We start from the raw sequence: 23,460 nt of genomic DNA, 5'->3' as shown, positions 1-23,460 counted from the left end.
GGCTGTTTGTAGCACGACCTTACTTGAACAGGATCTGTTCTATAGGCTTGTACCGCTGCATCCTTTACCAATAAGGAGGTAAGCACTTCAGTCTGGTTGATGCATTCTGACCACTGGGGCAGAGCCTGATTAACGGCCAGGATTCTCCTGATGGCTGTAGAGGATCGTTCCTGGATTGGCTTCTGTCTCTACAGGTTGGCTGACAGACAAAAACATTTTTTTGCATTTTTTCCCAGCTCCTTTTGGCAATATGATATACATCATCTGCAAAATAGATTCAGTTAGTGTTAGTTACCATATTTTTTGCCTTTCATCCGAACTCCTTTTGGCAATGTGATCTGTACATCATCTGCAAATTTGATTCAGTTTGTGTTAGTTACCAGATTTTTTGCCTGTCATCCGAACTCCTTTTGGGAATGTGATCTGTACATCATCTGCAAATTTGATTCAGTTCGTGTTACCTACCAATCTTTTTGCCTTTTCTCGGATTCCTTTGGGCAGTGCGATCTGTACCATCATCTGCAAAGTAGATTCAGTTGGTGTTAATTACCCTAGGCAGCTTCAAGTTCAGAGTGAAATCCATGAATGGATGATATGAGACACGGAGGTGAACCCTTGTTTCACTTAGTAGGATGACTTTGCAAGCTGCCAATTGAAACAGAGGTGAACCCTTGTTTCAACTGTCTGAAGATCACATAAGGCACATGAGTAAGATTGCTCTTGTATTCAGTCAGTCTCTTAGTGGTGGCACCAAAAATTGATGCTTCCTTTGACAGCAAAATTGACCGCGCGTGCAAAGTAACCACGATTCAGCCAGCGATTCTCTTACTACAAGTCCAGTGGATGATCGTCTGAAATTTGCCACCGCTGAGAGTGAGAGTAGTGGTGAGATGTTTCACTACTGAACAGGGAGAGAAAATTGACCAAGATGTCAAGGAACTAGTGGCTGAACAAGTATGCTCAGGAACGAAAAGGTGTACAGAGACTGATTTCTGCAGAACCTGAATACCTATTTCTTCCCCCGCAAAAAAAAAGAGTATACCTATTTCTTCACACACAAATTATTTTACATACATCTGTGTTACATCAAGTTGGTAAGCCAAATGCTCTATGGAAGACTAAGTAGAGCTCACCTTTCAACACTTTCCTGCACCTGCAGATTAATCCTTTGAAGAAGAGTTTGAAACATTATCCACAAAATCATGTCGCAGATTAATGCTAGAGGAGTGCTAGGAGCACTTAGCAAACTGCCAGCTGAAACAGAGGTGATCCCTTGCTTCTACTGTGTGAAGACCACACATGACACATGAGTAAGATGGGAGAAAGGAGTCTTTCCTATGCAACATGGCGCTTGTAGTAGCCAGATAAATAAATTTGACCGGAACGCTGAATCTTTGATTTTGAGAAGGAACTCTGCACCATTGATTTTGAGAAAACATTAGGTGGTTTTCCTACTGCAAGTAGTATGTTGAGAAAGAAAGGGAAATTTGTGTAGAGAATCCCGGCAGAGTAGTGTTACCTGAATAGCGACAACCGCAGCGGAGAATATGATCGTTATTAAAGTTCCATCGATCGAAAATTCAGCAAAGCACCAGTGGTCTAGTGGTAGAATAGTACCCTGCCACGGTACAGAACCGGGTTCGATTCCAATTGTGACTGAATCTTCTTCTAGCCAAAACTCGGGAAAAGTTGTGATTTCCCAATGTGTTTGTGCAAGGGTACTGAGCCTGATTGTCTTGTGTGTGCCATTTTTCACTGCCATATGTATCCTGTTTTTCAGGTATAACTAGAAGCTAGCACACCCTGCAGAAGAAGAATAGAGCCCAGCCCCTTGTCGACCGACGGATTGACGCCTGTCGTGTCAGCTGTGTTTCAGGTTGTATAGATACTCACACTAGCCTGTTTCAGAGGTGTTGAGAAATTATTCCTTGATGTTTTTTCTAAAAATAAACTATTCCTTACTGCAGATCAGACGTGGGCGCAGCATTTGCCATATATTTAAACTAGTTCAAAATCTCCACAGCTGAACATTTCTCTAATGGGCTGGGCTTTGCTCATTCTCGTGCCCTTGTACATGGGCCACTAACCTCCTTCAGTCCAAGCTCTGCCTAAGGAGGCGCTGCTGCATGTGGTTTATAAGGCCCACCTCGCTAGTTTAAGGGACACTCGAGTGGTTTATAAGGCGAGACACGGCTGTTTGTACCACGACCTTACTTGAACAGGATCTGTTCTATAGGCTCGTACCGCTGCATCCTTTACCAATAAGGATGCAAGCACTTCAGTCTGGTTGATGCATTCTCACCTCTGGGCTAGAGCGTGATTAACGGCCTGGATACTCCTGATGGGAGCTATACAACGGCTGTAGAGGATCGTTCCTGCCTGGCTCAGAGGTTGTCTGACAGACTACAACAATTCTTTTTTGCTTTTGCAACTCTAAGAAAACCATTTCTCCTTGATCAGACTACAAAAATTTGTTTGCTTTTGCAACTCTCTTTCTTATCTTGTGGCACCCAATTTTATTGGGAACTATGCATGATTCAGTTCTACTACAATGGATCTGGAATGCAGATACATTTTTCTTTTCAAACTTGTTTAACCGACAAATCTCCCTCCTTGATCATATTGGGAGAGGAAATTCTTCGTAGTGGTTTGGTTCTGATTGAGGCCGATTCAACGCCTTCATCCGACACGGCGTGCCATACTGCATCCATGTGTGTGAAGTAATCTAGATCCAGTTAGTCTCTACTGCCCAAGGTAATTGACTACAAGACCAGTAGATGAATCATCTGACAGTGAGGGTAGCAGTGAGATAATTTTACTATTGACCTGGGAGAGGAAATTGACCCAGATGGCATAAAACTCGCGGCTGGATAAATATGAAGAGACTGATTTCTGCAGGACTCATCTTCATAGGACCTGAATAAAAATTTCTCCACGCATAAATTATTTTACATAGATCTGTGTAACATGAAGCTAGCAACCCAAATGCTCTATGGAAGTCTGAGTTCAGCTCATCTTTCAACACTTTCCTGCATCCGTAAAGTAATCCTCTGAAGATGTGGTAACTCCTGGTAAAGCATGTTCCAGGAGACAAGAGTGGGTGTTGGTTTCCAAGAAAAAGAAGTTTTAGTGATTGCTTCCGTGAGTGTTTGAAACATATTAAAACAATCATATCCAATATTAATGCCAGGGCATAATTAGGAGTACTTAGCAAACTGGCAGCTGAAACAGAGGTGATCCCTTGCTTCTACTGTCTGAACTCTGAAGACCACACATGGCACATGAGCAAGATGGGAGGAAGAAGTTCTTCCTTAGCAACATGACGCGCGCGTGTATTCAGTCTGTCTCTAAGTAGTAGCCAGATAAAAAAAATGATGGGGACTCTGCACCTTTGACTTTGAGAAAACAGTAGGTTGTTTGCCTGCTGCAAGTATGTTCAGCAAGGAAATGTTGTGTAGAGAGTCGGCAATCTAGCTGTGGAATTCAGAACTAGACTTTCCTTTGATTGTGGAAGACTAAGTTCAGCTTATCTTTCCAACACTTTCATGCATCTGTACCTGATGCTTCAGGAGGTAAGAATGATTGTTGCTCTCCCAAAAAAATGGCTTGTTGATTGCTTGCTTAAGATTAATGGATGGTTCACGTTTTCTGGCCTGCCCATGCTATGCATCTCCTGCCATTCTTTTGTTGTACCGGAACATGAACATTCTTATGTATTCAGTTAGCCAGCGAGAGTATTAACCACATGACCAAGGAACAATACGGCTCCTGTCCTCTCCTCAACCACGGCAAATAAGAAGGGCCGATCCACCACAAAATCCACAAAATGCGGTGGTTCGTTTCCCTCAAACGCACTACCATTCAGTAGTACGACCGTGGCAGCAGAGGCCATGGTGCCTTGCTCGTCCACCTCGATGGTGGCCTTATGGTACACCCCGGCGATGGAGAGCCACCCATGCCCGTGCCCGCCGCTGACCATGCCTGAGAAATCGGCAAGTCGCCACCTTCGAAAGCCCTGGTGCCACCATGTTCAGGCTGGCAGTTTTTGCATGCCTCGGAGCTTCGGCTTGCCTGAGCGTCGCCGAATGGAGGTTGCAACAAGTAGTGTTCAAACAGAAAGATACTGTATATGCCACCAAAGTACTATACCAAACAAGTGTATGTTCTGTCTGTGTGTGATGTCTCCAATCTGGCAGTGTGTAGTCTTGCTACTTCTAATGGCCAACAGCAATTTAATTTGGAAAAGAAAAAAAGAGTAGGTGTCACTGAAAAAAGGTAAGAATTTACTATTTTACATAAATGTAAATGAAAAGTATAGGCCATGCAGCAGTAGATATTAAACCGCTTCAATACCTCCAGACTCCACAGCTGATGCAACGAAAATGGAAAGAGGACAACGAGATCATAAATAATTCAAATTCGCAAAAAAAGATCATAAATAATTCCTCACATGGGCTGGGCTTTGATCATGGGCCATGATCCGGGTACCCTTCCAGCCGTTCCATGCTCTGGCTGAGTAGGCGCTGCTGCATGGCTGCTTTCTAATTAGCCCCACCTCGCTAGTTTAGGCAACTGTAAACCAGTTTATAAGGCGAGACACGACTTAACATAGCACGACCTTACTTGAACAGGATCTGTTCTATAGGCTCGTACCGCTGCATCCTTTACCAATATATAAGGAGGCAAGCACTTTAGTCTGGTGGATGCAATCTGACCTCTGGGCCAGAGCGTGATTAATGGCCTGGAATTCACCTGATGGGCAGCTTCAGGTTCAGGGTGAAATCCATGGATTAATCATCTGAATTAGCTAACTTTCAGGAACCTATGAAGGCTGGGCTGCAGTAATCCTTTGAAGATGCTCCAGTGTGTGATGATGTTCACAAAAGAAGATTAACGGCTTGCTTAAGAGTTTGAATTATTATCCAAAAGATCAAGTCCCAGACTAATGCCAGGGCTTTGCAAACTGGCAACTGAAACAGAGGTGACGGGTGGAACAAATGCCAGGCAGAACCTGATATACCTGTCCAGGTGAGTTCGCCATCGATATGTGCAGAGATCACTGAATTGGCAGTACGCCTGCTCAGGCAGAAGCAAGTGGAACAAATCTCTCCAGCACTGTCTTTGTAGAATAAGCAGTACATGAGGATCCAACAGTACAAAGTACAACAGTCGATCAGTAATCAGCAAACCCTCTTGGGGATGCAGAGGTTCTCTCGTTCCCCGGTCACGGTGGACGTACGCCGCGGTGTGCGCCTCCATGCTTGTTTCAGCGAATGTAGAGTCCAGCACTCATACCTGATGGATGTTGGCTTGGCTGCAAAAGGATGTCGAGGCTTCCATTCATGATCTCTACAATCACCCACTTGGCTACAAAATTCTTCTTAAACCTGTTCTCTTTTTGAATTTTTTTAACCACACAAACTCTCTTAACCACACATCTGAAACTATATATGATGTAGGACTCATCTTCATATATAGGACCTGAATAAATATTTCTCCACACAGAAACTATTTTACACCGCAGACGACATCTGTGTTACATGAAGCTGGTAACCCAAATGCTCTATGGAAGACTAAGTTCAGCTATCTTTCAACACTTTCCTGCATCTGTAAACTAATCCTTTGAAGAAAATCATGTCCCAGATTAATGCCGGAGTACTTGGCAAACGGAGGTGATCCTTCTACTGAACACACCAGTAAGTTGAGAAAACAGTAGGTGGTTTGCCTATACATGTTCAGGAAGGAAAATGTGTATAGAGACAGAGAGTCCCAGCAATGTATTGCTACATCATATATAGCGAGTGTTGCACTCCCAAAAAAAGGCTTGTTGATTGCTTGCTTAAGATCAATGCCAGGGCATAATTAGTAGTTTTCTGAACTGCACATGATTTGCTTCTTTGGTTGGGTTTCTGAGTTCCTGGACATGAATCCGGTTCACAAGGCTGAACCAAACAAACCATTTAACTACTACTCCTTCCGCTCGGTTCAAATTTGAACTAAAACCACACCACTTGGTTCCACATGTTCAATTATCCATTGCACAATCAAAGGTTTATACATGTATTACAGAATCATTATGTATATTCAGTTAGCCCGCGAGAGGATTGACCACATGACCAAGGAACAATACGGCTCCTGTCCCCTCCTCAACCACGGCAAATAAGAAGGGCCGATCCGCCACAAAGTCCACCAAATGCGGTGGTTCCCTTTCCTCAAGCGCACTACCTTCCATGAGTACGACGACCGTGGCAGCAGCGGCCGTGGTGCCTTGCTCGTCCACCTCGATGGTGGCCTTATGATACACCCCGGTGATGGAGAGCCCATCCCCGCCGCTCACCATGCCTGAGAAGTCACCGCCTTTGAAAGCCCTGGTGACACCAAGCTTTTGCATGTCGGACGACGCCTCGAACTCGAACGTGAACTTAAACTTGGGCACCATGAACCGCCCGACTGGAACCTCCTCCACCGGCGTGTGCCTTGTTGTAGAGATCGGCGAGACTGAGAGTGCCGCTGTCCGGGAGAAGAATAAGCATGTAGAATGCATCAGCTTGACGCGACACGTCGTTCTTGTAGGGAAGCTTGAGGGCCCTGAAGCCCGGGTAGAGCGCGATGTACTGTGACCGGCCTGTCGTCATGGACGGCGCGCCCACGGTGGTGCCGCCTGGGACGTGGAACGGCGCGGTGAAGAGGTCGAACGGGTGAGACCACGCTCCTTTGAAGTAGAGCGCGTTGGCGAGCACGACCGCCGTGGACGAGTCGACGGAGCCGGGAGGGAGGATGTCGCGTATGAGTTGTTTCGTCGCGTCCGCCACGTAGGCGTTCACGCGCAGCCTCGCCTGCTCGGCCCCCGACACGAAGTCCACGGATTCCGCAGTGGCGGCGTACCGCGACGCGCCGGTGGCCGTGAACTCCGGCCTGAGCGTCAGCCTCCGGTCGACCCACACGCCGCAGGCGAAGGACGTCTGCGCTAGGCCGTTGAGCCTGCCAACGAGCTCGTTCGCCGGCGCGTGGTGCAGCTCGTGGAGCGACGCTGCCCCGAGGAACCGCAGGAGCTCCCTACGCGTGTCGCCCCGCGCGCCGGCGGCCACCATGGCGAGCGCCGCGTGGATGGACAGCGGCGAGAAGACCAAGTTGCTCCCCGTGCCGGCTGCCGCACGAACGCCGACCTCCCTGGCGAGAGGCAGGCACGACGCGTGGCTGCCTTCCGCATGGTCGGCTCCAGGACCAGGAGGCGCCGCGGCGAACAGGGCCGAGCAGAGGTGCCATGCGGCGAACAGGGCCGAGCAGAGGAGGACGGCCTTCCCGAAGCGCGAAATGGGAATGGCTGCACTTCGCCGTGGGTTCGCGCCGTCGCGGTGCGATTCAGACAGCATCCTGCTGGTGTCCATCGATCGATCAGATGTTGAAGACGATGGGGGAGGAGGACAAGAGCCGGCGGCGGCGGCGGCTTGTCCGTGCGGGTTAGGGTTAGCGGGACAATTGACGAATGGGCTACTGGACAACCGGGACTTGGAGTTGGGCTGTATTTTAAATTAAATGGCCCGCGTAAATGCATGCAACATTCTAAGAAGTTTCTCAAAAAAAAAATTCTAAAAAGTTTTTATAAGTAAATAGTGCCTATATTAGCCACCTAAATTCCATGATTGAGTTCTGCTTTGCACCTGCATAATTGACAATGGGGACGGAGCTAAATTTCTGCAACACCAATCTATGCACTATATTAAGCTATGCATTAATAAATTTAAATATTATTTAAGTTTACATGTACTTCATTTTACTTGATTTATGAAATTCACAAATGGTCTTTGTTTATACGTAAATGTTTAGGGTTGGCTCTAAATGTAAATTGGAACAGACCACTTGAATCCGGTCACTTGTTAATTGGTACCTTGCACTAGTAAAAGAAAAAGAGCATCGGAATGATGCCCTCGGAAGCCGTTGTGACCAAGCAGAATGATGCCCGATTATGTACTAGTTTTGAGATTTTAAGGTTTATGAATTCATTATTTAGAAAGGAAAAAAATACTACTTTACATAATGTATAGGGAAATCCATAATTTAATTTGAATCATGGTCATTGTTTGATTATCTTCATCGGGGTGCTTTCAAGCTTGCAAGCCTCCGAGCTCCACCACACCGTTGTGCGTCGGCGGCAGCCGAAGGACACAGCCATCAATGTCGTGCCGGTCCAGATCTAAACCATGCCGGCGGCAGGGACCATGTCCACGCGGCTGGATGTTGTGGCCGAACTCCGCTTAGATCGGGGAAGAGCTGCGGGAAGGAGGCCCAGCCAGGACGGTGGCGACTTTGCAAGGCACACACGAGCGGCGAGATCCAATTGAGAGATGACTATGGGAGTAGACGTGCGAGTTGGAGAGCTCCCGCCACCGCCGACCACCGCGATGGGCTTTGCCCCGGCAGCCTCGGCCAACGGCGTCGAGTGGGAGAGGGTGTAGAGGAAGGCTAGAATGGCGACGGCGGTTGTGCCGCCCAAGTCGCCCGCATGACAACGTGGGGGCCTTTCGCGAGTTGGGTTGGGACGATGCTCCTCACTCGGGCTCTATGCATGAATATCAATGTCCAGCACACATACTTTGCTACAACAGTGTGATGAAGTGAGCAGCTAGTATGTAGGAACGATGCAGTAGGAAGCATGTAAATCGATTGACAAAATGTTTTGTTAGCCGACTGGCCCAAATAGAAAAACCAATCAACCTGTTGCTTTGGTCCTCTACTGGTATTGATTCTTTACACTATTGCATCTTTTGGAAATCTGGACTAGCTCATTCCCAATCTCCCGTTTCATAACCAGGACGGGGCCTGACTGCTGGAATTTTATCTATTTATGGGCCAGCCCAATAACAATTTTAGAAATTCCTAATAAATCCTAGAGGCCCACTTAGCCCATCCGTGCAAGGCAAAGGGCACTACTAAAGTTTAGTCCCACATTACTAGTTTAGAGGGAGTTGGACCTCTTTATAAGGGAGGTTCTTTCCCCACATGTATGAGCATGAGAACAAGAGGGACATCCACGCGCGCTCCTCCTCCGCCGCGCCGCGCCGCGGTTCTTTCTGTCTACAGTTCTTGGCTCTAGTTTCTGCCCTACATATGTTAGATTCTATGTCGTATAAGCAACTTCATCTAGTGTCTGTTCTAGATGTGTTTAGCTCAAATTCATATATGCAGACGCTGTTTACCTTCTCTCTGTCAGATTGCATGACTTGCTTTATATTTGCTATGTTAGTCATGCTTTATCTAGTATTTCCGTTAGCAAAATTATTTGGTAAATTGCTCATATTTCCAACAATCCAAAAACCTTATTATAGGCAATTTACCCCAAGTGGTTTTGCTGCTTCCATGAGACCTCCTATGTTTGAGGGTATCCACTATAAGAGGTGGCGCGTGAGAACAGTCTTATGGTTTCAAACCATGAGTTGCTATGACGCCACTCTTGGCAAACCTGAAGGGGAGCTTGATGCTCAACAGGCACAAGCTTTTCAGAAAATGGATACTCTGTTTAAGGCTGCTCTCTTGAGTGTTCTTGGTGAGAACATAGTTGATGCTTATGCGTCAATTGATAATGGAAAAGATATGTGGGATGCACTCGAGGCCAAGTTTGGGGTCTCGGATGCTGGCACTGGGCTGTACATCATGGAGCAATTCTATGATTATAGGATGACTGAAGAGCGCTCCATGGTTGAGCAAGCTTATGAGATACAGTCATTTGCTAGAGAACTTGAGCACTTCAGTTGTATGCTACCGGACAAGTTTGTTGCCGGAGGTATCATCAATAAGCTTCCTCCTTCATGGAGGAACTTTTCTACTTTACTGAAGCATAAGAGGCAAGAGCTTTCCATTCTGGATCTCATTGACACTCTTGATGTGGAAGAAAAGGCGAGAGCAAAGGACACACGTGCTCGAGGTATTGAGGGAGGATCTAGTGCCAATCTGGTACAGAAGAAGAACTTCCAGCCCCACAAGTTCAAGAACAAGGGCAAGTTTGATGGTAAAGAAAAGTTTGATGGGAAGAACAAGGCTGTGCAACACACGAACTTCAAGAAGAAGAATGACAAGAAGAAAGGTGCTTGTCATGTGTGTGGAGATCCTGATCATTGGGCTCCTAGTTGCCCTAATCGCTATGACAAGCGTCATCCTGGGAAAGGCGGCAAGACCGCTAATGTTGTCATTGGAGACACTGACATGAAGGATGCTGGGTATGGTATATTTCCCACTATTCTTTCAGTATGCCATTCTCCTGATTGGCTGATTGACACGGGTGCTAATTTGCATGTATGCGGTGATATTTCCACGTTTTCGTCTTATCAGACCGCAGGGACTTCAACCATGCTGATGGGCAACGGTTCAAGTGCTTCTGTTCATGGTGTTGGCATGGTCGATCTGAAGTTTACTTCGGGGAAGATCGTGTGGCTGAAGAACGTGCATTATGTCCCCTCCGTCAATAAAAATCTGGTTAGCGGATCTCTTCTGTGTAGAGATGGCTACAAGCTTGTCTTTGAGTCGAATAAATTTATAATATCCAAGTATGGAACCTTTGTTGGTAAAGGCTATGAGTCAGGAGGCTTGTTTCGTTTATCCTTATCAGACGTTTGCAATAAAGTTGTTAATCATATTTGCAACAATAGTGAATCAAATGTGTGGCATTCACGTCTTTGTCATGTTAACTTTGGTTGCATGTCGCGACTAGCGAAGTTGAACTTAATCCCTAGTTTCACCACTGTCAAGGGATCCAAGTGTCAAGTGTGTGTGCAAGCTAAGCAACCTCATAAGTCTCATGTGACTGCGGAAACGAGAAATCTTGCACCACTAGAACTCATACATTCAGATCTATGTGAAATGAATGGTGTTTTGACAAAAGGTGGAAAGAAATATTTCATGACGTTAATTGATGACTCCACTAGATACTGCCGTGTGTATCTTCTGAAATCTAAGGATGAGGCTTTGAATTTTTTCAAGATCTATAAACCTGAAGTGGAAAACCAAATTGATCGGAAAATCAAGAGGCTTAGGTCCGACCGTGGTGGAGAGTATTTTTCCAATGAATTTGATGCTTTTTGTGCGGAACATGGTATAATCCATGAGAGGACGCCTCCCTATTCACCTCAGTCAAATGGGGTAGCCGAAAGAAAGAACCGTACTCTAACTGATTTGGTTAACGCCATGTTAGACACATCGGGTCTCTCCAAGGCATGGTGGGGGGAGGCGATATTGACTGCATGTCATGTCCTAAACCGAGTTCCCACAAATAATAAAGAAATAACTCCATTCGAGGAATGGGAGAAGAAAAGATTAAAACTCTCTTATCTACGAACATGGGGTTGTTTGGCGAAATTCAATGTGCCAATTCCAAAGAAGCGGAAGCTTGGACAAAAAACCATGGATTGTGTTTTCCTGGGATATGCTTTTCATAGCATTAGTTATAGATTCTTGGTTGTAAAATCTGAGGTACCTGACATGCATGTCGGTACGATCATGGAGTCGAATGATGCGACTTTCTTTGAAGATATCTTTTCCATGAAGGATATGGCTACCTCATCTAATCAGGAGATACCTAGTTCATCGAATCAGGAACCAGTTACAATTACTGAACCTGCCATTTCGATGGAACACTTTGAAAAGCCTGTGGAGGAGAACAATGAAGTTCCTACTAGGAGCAAGAGACAGAGGACTGCAAAGTCCTTTGGTGATGATTTTCTTGCGTATCTCATAGATGACACTCCCAGTTCTATTTCAGAGGCCTATGCATCTGAAGATGCTGACTACTGGAAGGAAGCAGTCCGTAGTGAGATGGATTCCATCTTGGCAAATGAAACTTGGGAGATAACTGAGCGTCCTTATGGGTGCAAACCTATAGGGTGCAAATGGGTATTCAAGAAGAAGCTTAGGCCTGATGGTACTATCGAATAGTACAAGGCACGGCTCGTGGCCAAGGGTTATACCCAAAAGGAAGGTGAAGACTTCTTTGATACCTACTCACCTGTGGCTCGACTGACCACTATACGAGTTCTACTTTCACTAGCTGCCTCGCATGGTCTTCTCGTTCATCAAATGGATGTTAAGACTGCTTTCCTAAATGGAGAGTTGGACGAGGAAATTTATATGGAACAACCAGATGGGTTTGTACTAGATGGTCAGGAAAGAAAAGTGTGCAACTTGCTGAAGTCTTTGTATGGACTTAAGCAAGCACCCAAACAGTGGCATGAGAAGTTTGAAAGAACTTTAACAACTGCAGGCTTTGTTGTAAACGAAGCTGACAAATGTGTGTACTATCGCCATGGTGGGGGCGAGGGAGTTATCCTTTGCTTGTATGTTGACGACATACTGATTTTCCGAACAAATCTGAATGTTATTAAGGAGGTCAAGGATTTTCTATCTCGTTGTGTTGAGATGAAAGATTTAGGAGTGGCTGATGTCATTCTGAACATCAAGTTGTTGAGACGATGATGGTGGGATCACATTGCTTCAATCTCACTATGTGGAAAAGATCTTGAGTCGCTTTGGCTACAGTGACTGCAAGCCCTCTCCAACACCATATGATGCTAGTGTGTTGCTTCGAAAGAATCGAAGAATTGCTAGAGACCAATTAAAGTATTCTCAGATTATTGGCTCGCTTATGTACTTAGCCAGTGCTACAAGACCTGACATCTTTTTTGCTGTTAGCAAACTGAGTCGGTTTGTCTCAAAACCAGGAGATGTGCATTGGAAAGCTCTAGAGAGAGTTTTGCGTTATTTGAAAGGCACTGCGAATTATAGAATTCACTACACCGGGCACCCAAAGGTGCTTGAAGGGTATAGTGACTCAAACTGGATCTCAGATGCTGATGAGATAAAGGCCACGAGCGGTTATGTATTCACTCATGGAGGTGGCGCTGTTTCTTGGAAGTCTTGCAAGCAGACCATCTTAATAAGGTCAACAATGGAAGCAGAACTCACAGCACTAGATATAGCTACAGTCGAAGCAGATTGACTTCGTCGGCTCTTGAATGACTTGCCGGTTGTTGAGAAACCTGTACAGGGTATTCTTATGAACTGCGGCAATCAAACTGTGATCACGAAAGTGAGCAGCTCAAAGGATAACATGAAGTCGTCAAGACACGTTCAGAGAAGGTTAAAGTCTGTCAGAAAAAATGAGAAACTCCGGAGTTATTGCATTGGATTATATCCAAACGTCTAAAAATCTGGCAGATCCTTTTACTAAGGGTCTATCACGTAATGTGATAGACAATGCATCGAGGGAGACGGGTATGAGACCCACAATATGAGTTGTTCACAGTGGTAACCTATTCTTTGTGATTGGAGACCCGTGAATTAGATGTGGAAGACAAGCTATTGATCAACTGAGAGGGGAGTATCCTTACTATTAACAATACCACTCCATGAAGATGCAATACTCCCCTAAAACTGCATGGCAGGTTGATGTATATCTTAATGTGTTCTAAGTGGCTCATTTAAGCAGAGATGTTGTCCTGTAGAACATCTTTTGAAGAACACACCTATATGAGTCTGATTGTTAAACGTCACAATCTATGAGAGTAGGGTTCTCTCTAGTAAACTCATGAAAGGTCTCGGAGTATGACGCATAAGCTCCACCCGCGGGGAAGACCCACGGTAGCCACGTATCGGTCAAGGCTTTATGTGAAGCTAGATTCGCAGAAAACTTGCAGTTCAAGGCCCAGTCCACTGTTCAAGTTGCTTACTAGTGTAGCATAGAGTTCTAGGTGGAAGTTCAACTTAACAGTCTCCACTTCAGCACCGGTATATAAAACAGTGTTTTGGAACTAAAGGCAAATTCTATGTGCCTCTAGGATCTGGTGGGGGATTGCTGGAATTTTATCTATTTATGGGCCAGCCCAATAACAATTTCAGAAATTCCTAATAAATCCTAGAGGCCCACTTAGCCCATCCGTGCAAGGCAAGGGACAATACTAAAGTTTAGTCCCAGATTGCTAGTTTAGAGGGTGTTCTTTCCCCACATGTATGAGCATGAGAACAAGAGGGACATCCACGCGCGCTCCTCCTCCGCCGCCCGCCTCGCCACGCCTCGTCACGATGCGCTGCGGGTTGCGGGAATGAGCCGAGCCGATGTCTAAATTTTTGCCACGCACTACGGGTATACGAAAGGTCACTCGGGAGCTGGAAAGTTTTTGCTGTAGTGGATATTGAATACGAACGCTGCACCCTTCGGCTGCTGCCTGTTCGTTTCATCTTCCTCGTTCCCTTCAGCTCCCGGCGCAGCCTCTCGCCTCCTTCTCTTGCGCCTATAAAAGGGAGGTCGCTCCTCTCAGAGAGACGCACCAGAACTTCTTCTTCCTCTCGCCACCGGTTCCATTCTCTGAGCTGTTGCAGTCTTCCTCATCCCGGCTTGCGGCGTGCACCGCGAGTCGGGACAGTAGGCCTCCGAAACCGCACCACTCTGAGTCCTGTACGGGAGAAGGGTGATAAGGTTTTTGGGGAGCGCTCCACGCGACTACTGACTTCTTCATCACGGACGCCGACGACTACTTCCCCGACGACGACTTCTTCCCCGACGTCGACAACCTCATCGACGACATGGCTGGAGAGGATGTCGACCCCAAGTCCAGTGCTTCTGCTGCTGCTGTCCCGTACATGTTCTTGTTCTTTCTGTTAGGAGTCCTGCTACAGTTCTTGGCTCTAGTTTCTGCCCTACATATGTTAGGTTCTATGTCGTATAAGCAACTTCATCTAGTGTCTGTTCTAGATGTGTTTAGCTCAAGTTCATATATGCAGACGCTGTTTACCTTCTCTCTGTCAGATTGCATGATTTGCTTTATATTTGCTATGTTAGTCATGCTTTATCTAGTATTTCCATTAGCAAAATTATTTGCTAAATTGCTCATATTTCCAACACTGACTAGATAATGAGGACGGGTAAGTTTGATCTTGCGGAGGGCAAGAAGGCAGATGGATGGAGCTTGTGGGCCTGCTGGATGTGGTCGCAATTGGGTTGCTGCTGTTTTGTATTCAGCACTAGTGTTTGTTGATGAATTCAGCCAGACTCGAGAAGATGTTGCTTCCTTGCTGAAGAACAGAAGAGATGGAGATGGAGATGGGATGACGTAGTTGTTCGGTCGTTCATCAGCTTGGCTAGATAGATTCTTGTTTTTCGGAATTGTGCTGAACAGGAACAACCAACTTGCTTGCCGCAAGTGTTTGATTTTTGTTGTTGCTTGATTTGGAATCTTTATCTAGTGAATTTGCGAATTCATTCCCAACATTTCTTCCCCATATGCTGCCAAAATTTTGCGCAAATTTTCTCCCGACTTGTCTAAATTTTGTCCTTCTTTGCATCAAAACCAAAACCTTAAGGTGCTCACTGCGAAATGCTAGGGTCTTCACTGCAAAATGTTAGGGAATATTTCTTGATGGATGGCTTTTACCAAAAGATCATCAAATGATTCTTGGTCCATAGGTGATTGTATACGTTTCAAAGATTCTAGTTGCTACCAGCGTTTATTTATTTAGTAACCTTCCGACTTGAGACAACGAATGCAAAGACTTTCTCAAAATTTGGCTATCTAAAGAAGCTACGCTATGAAGTCGAATTTGTATGATCAAATTCATTGATGGAGGGGATTCTCAAAACGTACATGAATGCTCATGTGCTCTCTATGGCAGTATTGAATTACATAAAAGCATCCAACCACATTGTTGTCGCGCCACGTGGTATCCAGTGGTGTTCCTATTTATGCATGAGAAAACTGATGGTCCATTATCATAATTCACAAAGAAGAAATCATGCGAGCCTGAGTCGAGTGTGGAGTAGGGATCACTCATTGTTAGATTCGCATGATCATATGTACTCGCAATGTACATAAGTTTTGCACTTGACAAGAATTGCTTTTGCATTACCACCAAAACCCACGCATAAGTAGGACTTGGAAGCATCAGGATTTGTGATTGTATTGACCTAGATTCCAACATGAAGCCACATCACCATTAGGAAACCATTTATTTGTAGCAGACTTTCATAAGTACTTGTAGCCACTAGCACAGGGCAGCTTGCATGATATGGGACGCCCAATCTTCTCAACAGAATTATGCATAACCGTGTTTGAGATTATTATAAACACTAGCTGGCAGAAGGCGTGGCTGCACGCCGCACCCGTGCTGAAGCCCGTGCGTGCATGCGAGCTCACCTAAGTCAATATGTTTCATGCAATCCCTGCTGAAATTTGATGGAAACTGTCACCCTTTAATCAAGGGTTTTGCCAAGCAAAGGAATTTATAGATGCAACAGTTTTGCATCCTAGAAAGAACTCGAGCTTCAGAAATGAATATTGCTAATATAGTGCAGAACAAATGTATTGTTTCCACACAAAAAAATTGAATAACGTCTATAGAACAGGAGCTCTGCAAACTGTGTTATCAAAAATTGTAAAATCTACCTGGTAATTGGGGCCATCAAGACCTCGAGCCGCTCGTGATTGAAAGCGGTAGAGAGGCTTGACGCGACTTCCTTCCCCCTGGAGCATGTGGACGCTGCCGGCCCATTCAAACCACGCAGCCCAGAGCCGCCTCCTTGATCTGTGCCTGGACTGCGTACACCACGCCTAGGCCGCCATGAAATTTGAATGGCTAGCAAATGAGCGAGGCCTCGGTGGTGACTACGCCGTCGCTGCCGATGGGTGCCTTCTGTTGACATCAGATTTTGGCATGGCATAAAAGAAAATGAGATGGCTTCGAGTGAAAGGGTTTTCAGCATGGAGAGTTTCACATCGCCGAGTGGAACAACTTTGATGTTTAGGTTATCATCATCCGAACCCATCTTAGGGATCGAAATTGTACTCCGAGTGGCAGAATTCAATGTTCCGAGTGGTTTTCGGCCGATCACGCCTTCAAGGCGACCTCGGATGAAGGAGCACTTTAAAGGAATTGTCTTCGTCTCGTCGAGGCAATCGATTTTGATATATAAATCATTTCAATCCGAATTCGTATGCAAAAGGTACAGTCAATACAGTCCAGCCCTACCAGAGACCAAAATATTACGCTCGACACGAGACACATGTTGATGAGTGTCTGATGCTATGCGTGAGCCATTCGGCCCTCAAAAAGACTTGAATCGAAAAACCTTCAACACGGGAAAGTTTCGTCTCGTCGAGCCGATCGATTTTCATATATAATTCGTCTCAATCCAAGGTCGTATGAGACCCGGAGAGACAAATTAAGATAAGGCTATGTTTTCAGTCGGAAAATCCAAGTGAAAAGCTTACCATCCGAGTGAAAACTTACCGATCGAGTGAAAATTTGCCGTCCGAGTGGACTTATTATTATCCGAGTGAAAATATAGTAATCCGAGTGAAATTGTCCTCCAGGTGAAAATATTCCGAGTGAAAAGATTACCGTCGGAATGAAAACTTGCCGATCGAGTAAGATATTGCCTTCCGAGTGAAAATATAGTCATCCGAGTGAAAGATTGTCTTCCGAGTGAAAATATAGTCATCCGAGTGAAAGATTGTCTTCCAAGTGAAAAAGCCCAGTCGGACGATCCGAGTGAAAGACTCTAATATCCGAGTGCATGAGCTCGAATCCGAGTGAAAATGAACATGTGCCTGAAAGTTTGTCAAGATGACCTCAGATGGAGAAGTATTCAATACGGAAGTTGTGCGTATCGACAAAACAGTAAACTTTGGTTTTGGAGTCATCATCATCAGAGATAGTATATGGCCTATGATAACCCACAAGTATAGGGGATCAATTGTAGCCTCTTTCGATAAGTAAGAGTGTCGAACCCAACGAGGAGCTAAAGGTAGAACAAATATTCCCTCAAGTTCTATCGACCACCGATACAACTCTACGCACGCTTGACGTTCTCTTTACCTAGAACAAGTATGAAACCAGAAGTACTTTGTAGGTGTTGTTGGATAAGTTTGCAAGAAGATAAAGAGCGCGAAAGTAAAAAGTAGGGGCTGTTAAGATAAAGACACAATAAAGTTAGTATAGCGAGTGTGGAAAAGTGATGGTAGGAGTTGCGAAATTGTCCCTAAGAAATTGACTATTTTACTAGACCGATAGCAAGTTTTATGTGGGAGAGGCCACTGCTAGCATGTCATCCCTGACTTGGAATTCTATGCACTTATGATTGGAACTATTAGCAAGCATCCGCAACTACTAACGTTCATTAAGGTAAAACCCAACCATAGCATTAAGATATATTGGTCCCCCTTCAATCCCGTATGCATCAATTTCTATGCTAGGTAGAAACTTCTGTCAACTACTGGAATCAGGAACTTTGCCGTCAGCCAGTTCTTTGTCGTCTGCTAGCTGACGGCAAAGAAGGTCTTTGCTATCAGCTTACAGAAAGCTGACGGCAAAGAAAGAGCAGATGGCAAAGAGGGTGTTTGCGGTCAGCGTGCTCTTTGCCGTCAGCTAGCTGACAGCATAAAATCTTTGCCAGCAGACGGCAAAGAGGATGGGTGGCCCATTAACAAGAACGACCTAACGGCCACTTTCTTTGCCTTCTGCTAGCAGACGGCAAAGAGCCCGAAAGCAGACGACAAAGAAAATAACGTAACGTATCTAACGGCCGCCCCCGGCACACACCCACCCACGACCCACACAGCCCTGGGCCCCACCCACGATGCACACACGCCCAACCCACGTGCACACACACCCACGTTGGATCCCATCTCTCTCGTCTTCCTCGATCCCCTTTCTCCACCCCACGCCGCCGCCAGATTTCGGCGATCCCCGCCGTTCCCCACCGCCCAGCTCTCCTCCCCGAGGTCACCTCTCCCCGGTCACCATCTCCACCGACCGGTTTCTCTCCTCGCCTAGGAGAGTCCCGCCTCCTTGCCGCCAAGGCCGCCGCCGCCCGCCGCCTCGAGCGGCACCGCCTCCTCCTCGAGCGCCGCGCCGCAGACCTCGCCTCCCACGCCCTCGCTGACATCGACGCCACCCACGCGCGCCGCCTTGCCGTCGCCCGCGACATCAGCTCGACCAACGGCGAGATTGAGGACGCGCAGCGGAAGGCGGAGGAGTGGGGCCGCTTCTACGAGTCCAAGAGGATGGAGATGGAGGAGTTCCGGCCGTCGTCTCCACAGCCTCCATCCACCACGGCCGCAGCCACTTCTCAACCCCACGAGTAGCCTCCTGGCCTAGTTCCTCGTCACCGTCCTCCTCCCGGTCCCTGTCCACCTCCGCCTCCACCTGGTGGTCCCAAAAGCGACGACTCCCCGTCGCCTTGGCCACCGTAGAGCTCTGCGAGGCCGCCGCGGGTGGTGGAGACTCCGTCATGACGCCGCAGCCCAACTCAAGTGTTAGCCCCGACTTTGCTCAATTAACTGCCTCTCTGGTTGTATATGAGTTGGAGAGTCGCGTAATTCTGTAATGTGGGATGTTGTCTCAGTTTCTGTGCGATGAGTAGACTAGATTAGGGGATAAGCTGATGAATTGATGCTTGATTCTGATGGTCATGGTGTGCTGCTTTGCAGGTTAAGTTCAGCGTGGAGGCAGCCCTGCAGGAGCTGCAGAGCAGCGGGTTGCACTCGGACGACGCCGGGATCGGGGCTGCGGAAGCCTGGAAGGCCTACCTCATGGCTAAGAAGGCCAAGCTGGATGAGACCCTTGCTGCAGCCCGCCAGTTCAGAGCACTGCTTCGGCAGCAGCTCCAGAAAGCCTTCGCGTCACAGGTTAGGGATCAAAAGGCAGCACAAAACTGACTAGTTATGTGGTACAAGCAAACCGACATTCATTAGCTAGCTCATCAATCGCTTCAGATTAAGGATGCAATGCAAGTGTGGCGGGCTAGTGGACAGTAACATAGTAGTACAAATGTAGTGTTACTTTTAGGCAAATGTTGAGCAAATTTTGAACTAATGGATGAGTTTTGTGGGACGAAGCGGGCTGCCACTTGCACTCCTCCTACTGATGAAACGAACTTCAAATGTCTCTACATGCAGATACATGCTTTTTATTCCAGTCTTGTTTAGAGGAGGCCCCGGCGGCGTCGAGCTGCTGTTGCTGCGGGCACAGCGACGTCGGCGTTGTCGGGATGGTCGCGGCCCTTCAAGATTCTCAACGGCGGCGTCTCGGCGCTGATGGCGGAGTTGATGGCGAGCATCGGCGGGTACAGGTTCAGATCATCCATGAATTGGTAGTTATTGGTCATATTTAGTTGCATTTTGGTTAGTCCGGTTGTGGCTATGGAGCACTTCTTTTGGTCATGTGCTAGATCTGTCATGTAGGAGTATTTGGCAATGGATATTTGCTCATACAGAATTTTGATAATCAACTAGGAATTACAATTAGAATCAAAGCAATGCTACTTGTACTCCTTTCATGAAAAAAGGCTACTCGTAGGACCCTTGTAGGAGACCATCCTCAAGATGGACGAGAAGATGAGGTCTGGACCCTTGTAGGAGACCATCCTCAAGCAGCACTAGATGTAAGTTGACTGCTTCAAACCCAATCCGTGCTTGCTCCTCTTAATCAACTATATTATATTAATTAATACTAGCTACTGAACTTCTTGGACCATGTTACCAATTTTGATGATGGGCGTCCAGCTATTATATTAGTAATTTGATTTTGGTAGTACCGTCGAATTTGGTTGCTGCTATTCATTTATGTATGTGAAGGAGTTGGATAATGTGCTCTTTTTTTGTTTGCAAAATGAAGGACGCTGCATCCAGGTGGTGGGAATAATTAGTCCTTGCTATCAATTGTAGTAGCATTATTCACTGTTGAGTGTGAGGGAATTCGATGATCATCTACTTTTGCCTATCATCTACTTCTGATGTTTTCCATGAAAGTGACACGTGATCTTCCTTTGCTTTTCTTTAGCTGATAGTATGATAACTGCTTGCTTGGCAGAAGTTATGGTTGTGCTGTTTCTTAGGTAAATAAAGAAACTGAGATTTAGTTTGATTTGGAGCGCCTCTTGTTGTACCACGGTTCCTTCTCTTAGAGCTGTACTTGTACAGCAGGTTTTGGATTGGGAGGGGAAAATGCTCTTCCTTCAGTCTCTGTTGAAGTCAAACCCATCCATGCAAAATCTGTATTGTAGTACAATTAATGTAGATGAATATATATGCCTTGCAGTTTTATCGTGCATGCCATTCAACTAACTTGCTCTTGTCCATGCAGATGGAGTAGGAGGACGAGCAGCAGCAGCAAATCAGACTGATGATGACGGGTGCGGAAGGCAATGGTGATCATGCTGATGGCATGAAGAAGGCTGATGACCACAACCTGGACATGTTGGCATTTAGAGATGGCAAACACAGGCGGCGTGGAGACAACAACCTGGACCACCCACCTCGCTTGCCTTTTTAATTTTGGTTGTGGTGGTTGCATCACCGTCGCGGTCGCAAATAAGTATGTAGTGTGCTTGTGGAGTTGGGTCTGGACTGCAGTGTCCATCTAGTAGGTTAGGTGTTGTTGCTGCTAGATCCCATGATGCTCACCTAAGTTTTGTGTTATATGGAGGCCAACCTTTGTGACCTTATTTGTCGACACTTGTGTGATCTCGTCTTACTTTGTGCTACAGGTTGTATGATATATATGTTTTTATGGATGATCTTATGATGTTCTTTTTTTCCTGTGGTCTGTGTTAGATACTTGTGATATATGCATGGCTATACATATGAATATGAATTGCTGAACATTTGTCTACAACAGCAGACGGCAAAGGTTTGTCCGCAGTGATGTCCAGCCGATGTCATTCGGCGGACGGAAAGGCCGGATGCTCTTTGCCGTCAGCGGCGGACGGCAAAGGCTGCCGTTAGCCGCCTAACGGACTAACAACGCATTTATTGCCTTCGGCTTTCTTTGTCGTCAGCCGCTGATAGCAAAGGCCCCTTTGCCGTCCGTTTCAAAAAGCAGACGGCAAAGAAGCTCTTTACCGATCCCTACTTTGCCGGAGCCTTTTGCCGTCCGCGGCAGACGGCAAAGGCCTTTGCCGTCCGCCATCCTTGCCTTTGCCGTCTGCCGTGGCAGACGACAAAGTAGCTGATTCCTATAGTGCTATCAACATACAACTAACCCTATGGTGTGATCCACGCGCGCGCTCATATGATGGGCACCAAAGGACAGCAACATAACCACAAGCAAATTAAATCAATCATAGTAATTCACCAATCACCGATAGGACAACGAAAATCTACTCAGACATCATAGGATGGCAACACATCATTGGATAATAATATGAAGCATAAAGCACCATGTTCAAGTAGAGGATACAACGGGTTGTGGGAGAGTGGACCGCTGTAGATAGATGGGGGAAGGTGATGGATATGTTGGTGAAGATGGTGGAGGTATTGATGTAGATTGCGGTGATGATGATGGCCCCCGGTGGCACTCCGGCGCCACCGGAAGCGAGGGGGAGAGAGCCCCCCTTCTTCTTCTTCTTCCTTGACCTTCTCCGTAGATGGGAGGAGCGTTTCCCCTCTGGTCCTTGGTCTCCATGGCGTGGGAGGGGCGAGAGCCCCTCCGAGATTGGATCCGTCTCTCTGTCTCTCTCTGTTTCTGCGTTTTGGGATTCTGCCCTTTCACCGTTTCTTATATATCCGAGATCTGTAACTCTGATTGGATTGAAACCTTCGCCTAGATTTTCTCCGAAAATTAGCTTTCTTGCGGCCAAAGAAGAGCAGTAACCGCTTTATGGGGGGCCCACGAGGGTCAGGGGCGCGCCCAGGGGGGCAGGCACGCCCCCTGCCTCGTGGCCACCTCGGGCATCGTCCCGCGTTGATTCTTCTTCCCATATTTCCCAAATATTTCAAAAATATTCTCCGTCCGTTTTTATCCCGTTTGGACTCCGTTTGATATGGGGTTTCTGCGAAACATAAAACATGCAACAAACAGGAACTGGCACTGGGCACTGGATCAATATGTTAGTCCCAAAAATAGTATAAAAAGTTGCCAAAAGTATATGAAAGTTGTATAATATTGGCATGGAACAATCAAAAATTATAGATACGACGGAGACGTATCAGCATCCCCAAGCTTAATTCCTGCTCGTCCTCGAGTAGGTAAATGATAAAAAAGATAATTTTTGATGTGGAATGCTACCTAGCATGATCTTGATCATGTATCTAATCATGGCATGAATATTAAAACACGAGTGATTCAAAGCAATAGTCTATCATTTGACATTAAGACAATAATACTTCAAGCATACTAATAAAGCAATCATGTCTTTTCAAAATAACATGGCCAAAGAAAGTTATCCCTACAAAATCATATAGTCTGACTACGCTCCATCTTCACCACACAAAGCATTCAAATCATGCACACCCCCGGTGACAAGCCGAGCAATTGGTTCATACTTTTTAACGCGCTTCAGCCTTTTCAACCCTCACGCAATACATGAGCGCAAGCCATGGATATAGCACTATGGGTGGAATAGAATATGATGGTGGAGGTTGTGTGGAGAAGACAAAAAAGGAGAAAGTCTCACATCGACGCGGCTAATCAACGGGCTAT

At 46.3% G+C, this 23,460-nt stretch overlaps 1 protein-coding gene and 5 pseudogenes across 1 annotated transcript; 4 read left to right on the top strand and 2 right to left on the bottom strand.

Annotated features, from left to right (window-relative positions):
- Positions 1 to 23,460, bottom strand: part of LOC109737912 (ketol-acid reductoisomerase, chloroplastic-like) — a 48,202-nt pseudogene that overhangs the window by 3,866 nt on the left and 20,876 nt on the right.
- Positions 14 to 209, top strand: LOC120970187 (small nucleolar RNA U3; annotated as a pseudogene).
- LOC120970185 (small nucleolar RNA U3) lies at positions 2,205 to 2,405 on the top strand (annotated as a pseudogene).
- On the top strand, positions 4,614 to 4,762 carry LOC120970189 (small nucleolar RNA U3; annotated as a pseudogene).
- On the bottom strand, positions 5,960 to 7,482 carry LOC109737915 (putative serpin-Z12; annotated as a pseudogene).
- On the top strand, positions 14,898 to 19,727 carry LOC120969318 (uncharacterized). The gene is made up of 3 exons (XM_040396473.3): positions 14,898 to 14,907; positions 18,814 to 19,120; positions 19,481 to 19,727. Exons 1-3 carry the CDS (start codon positions 14,898 to 14,900, stop codon positions 19,695 to 19,697), a joined length of 534 nt encoding a protein of 177 aa, XP_040252407.1. The 3' UTR covers positions 19,698 to 19,727.

This window comes from Aegilops tauschii, chromosome 7 (genome assembly GCF_002575655.3).
Source record: "Aegilops tauschii subsp. strangulata cultivar AL8/78 chromosome 7, Aet v6.0, whole genome shotgun sequence".
Taxonomy (NCBI): Eukaryota; Viridiplantae; Streptophyta; class Magnoliopsida; order Poales; family Poaceae; genus Aegilops; species Aegilops tauschii.
The sequence above is the reverse complement of the archived record's forward strand: the minus strand, read 5'-3'. Positions and strand labels throughout refer to the sequence as shown.

Coding starts and splice junctions, on each gene's coding strand:
- LOC120969318 (XM_040396473.3), top strand. Junction 19,121..19,480: donor GCCACTTCTCAACCCCACGA/GTAGCCTCCTGG, acceptor GGTTAAGTTCAG/CGTGGAGGCAGCCCTGCAGG.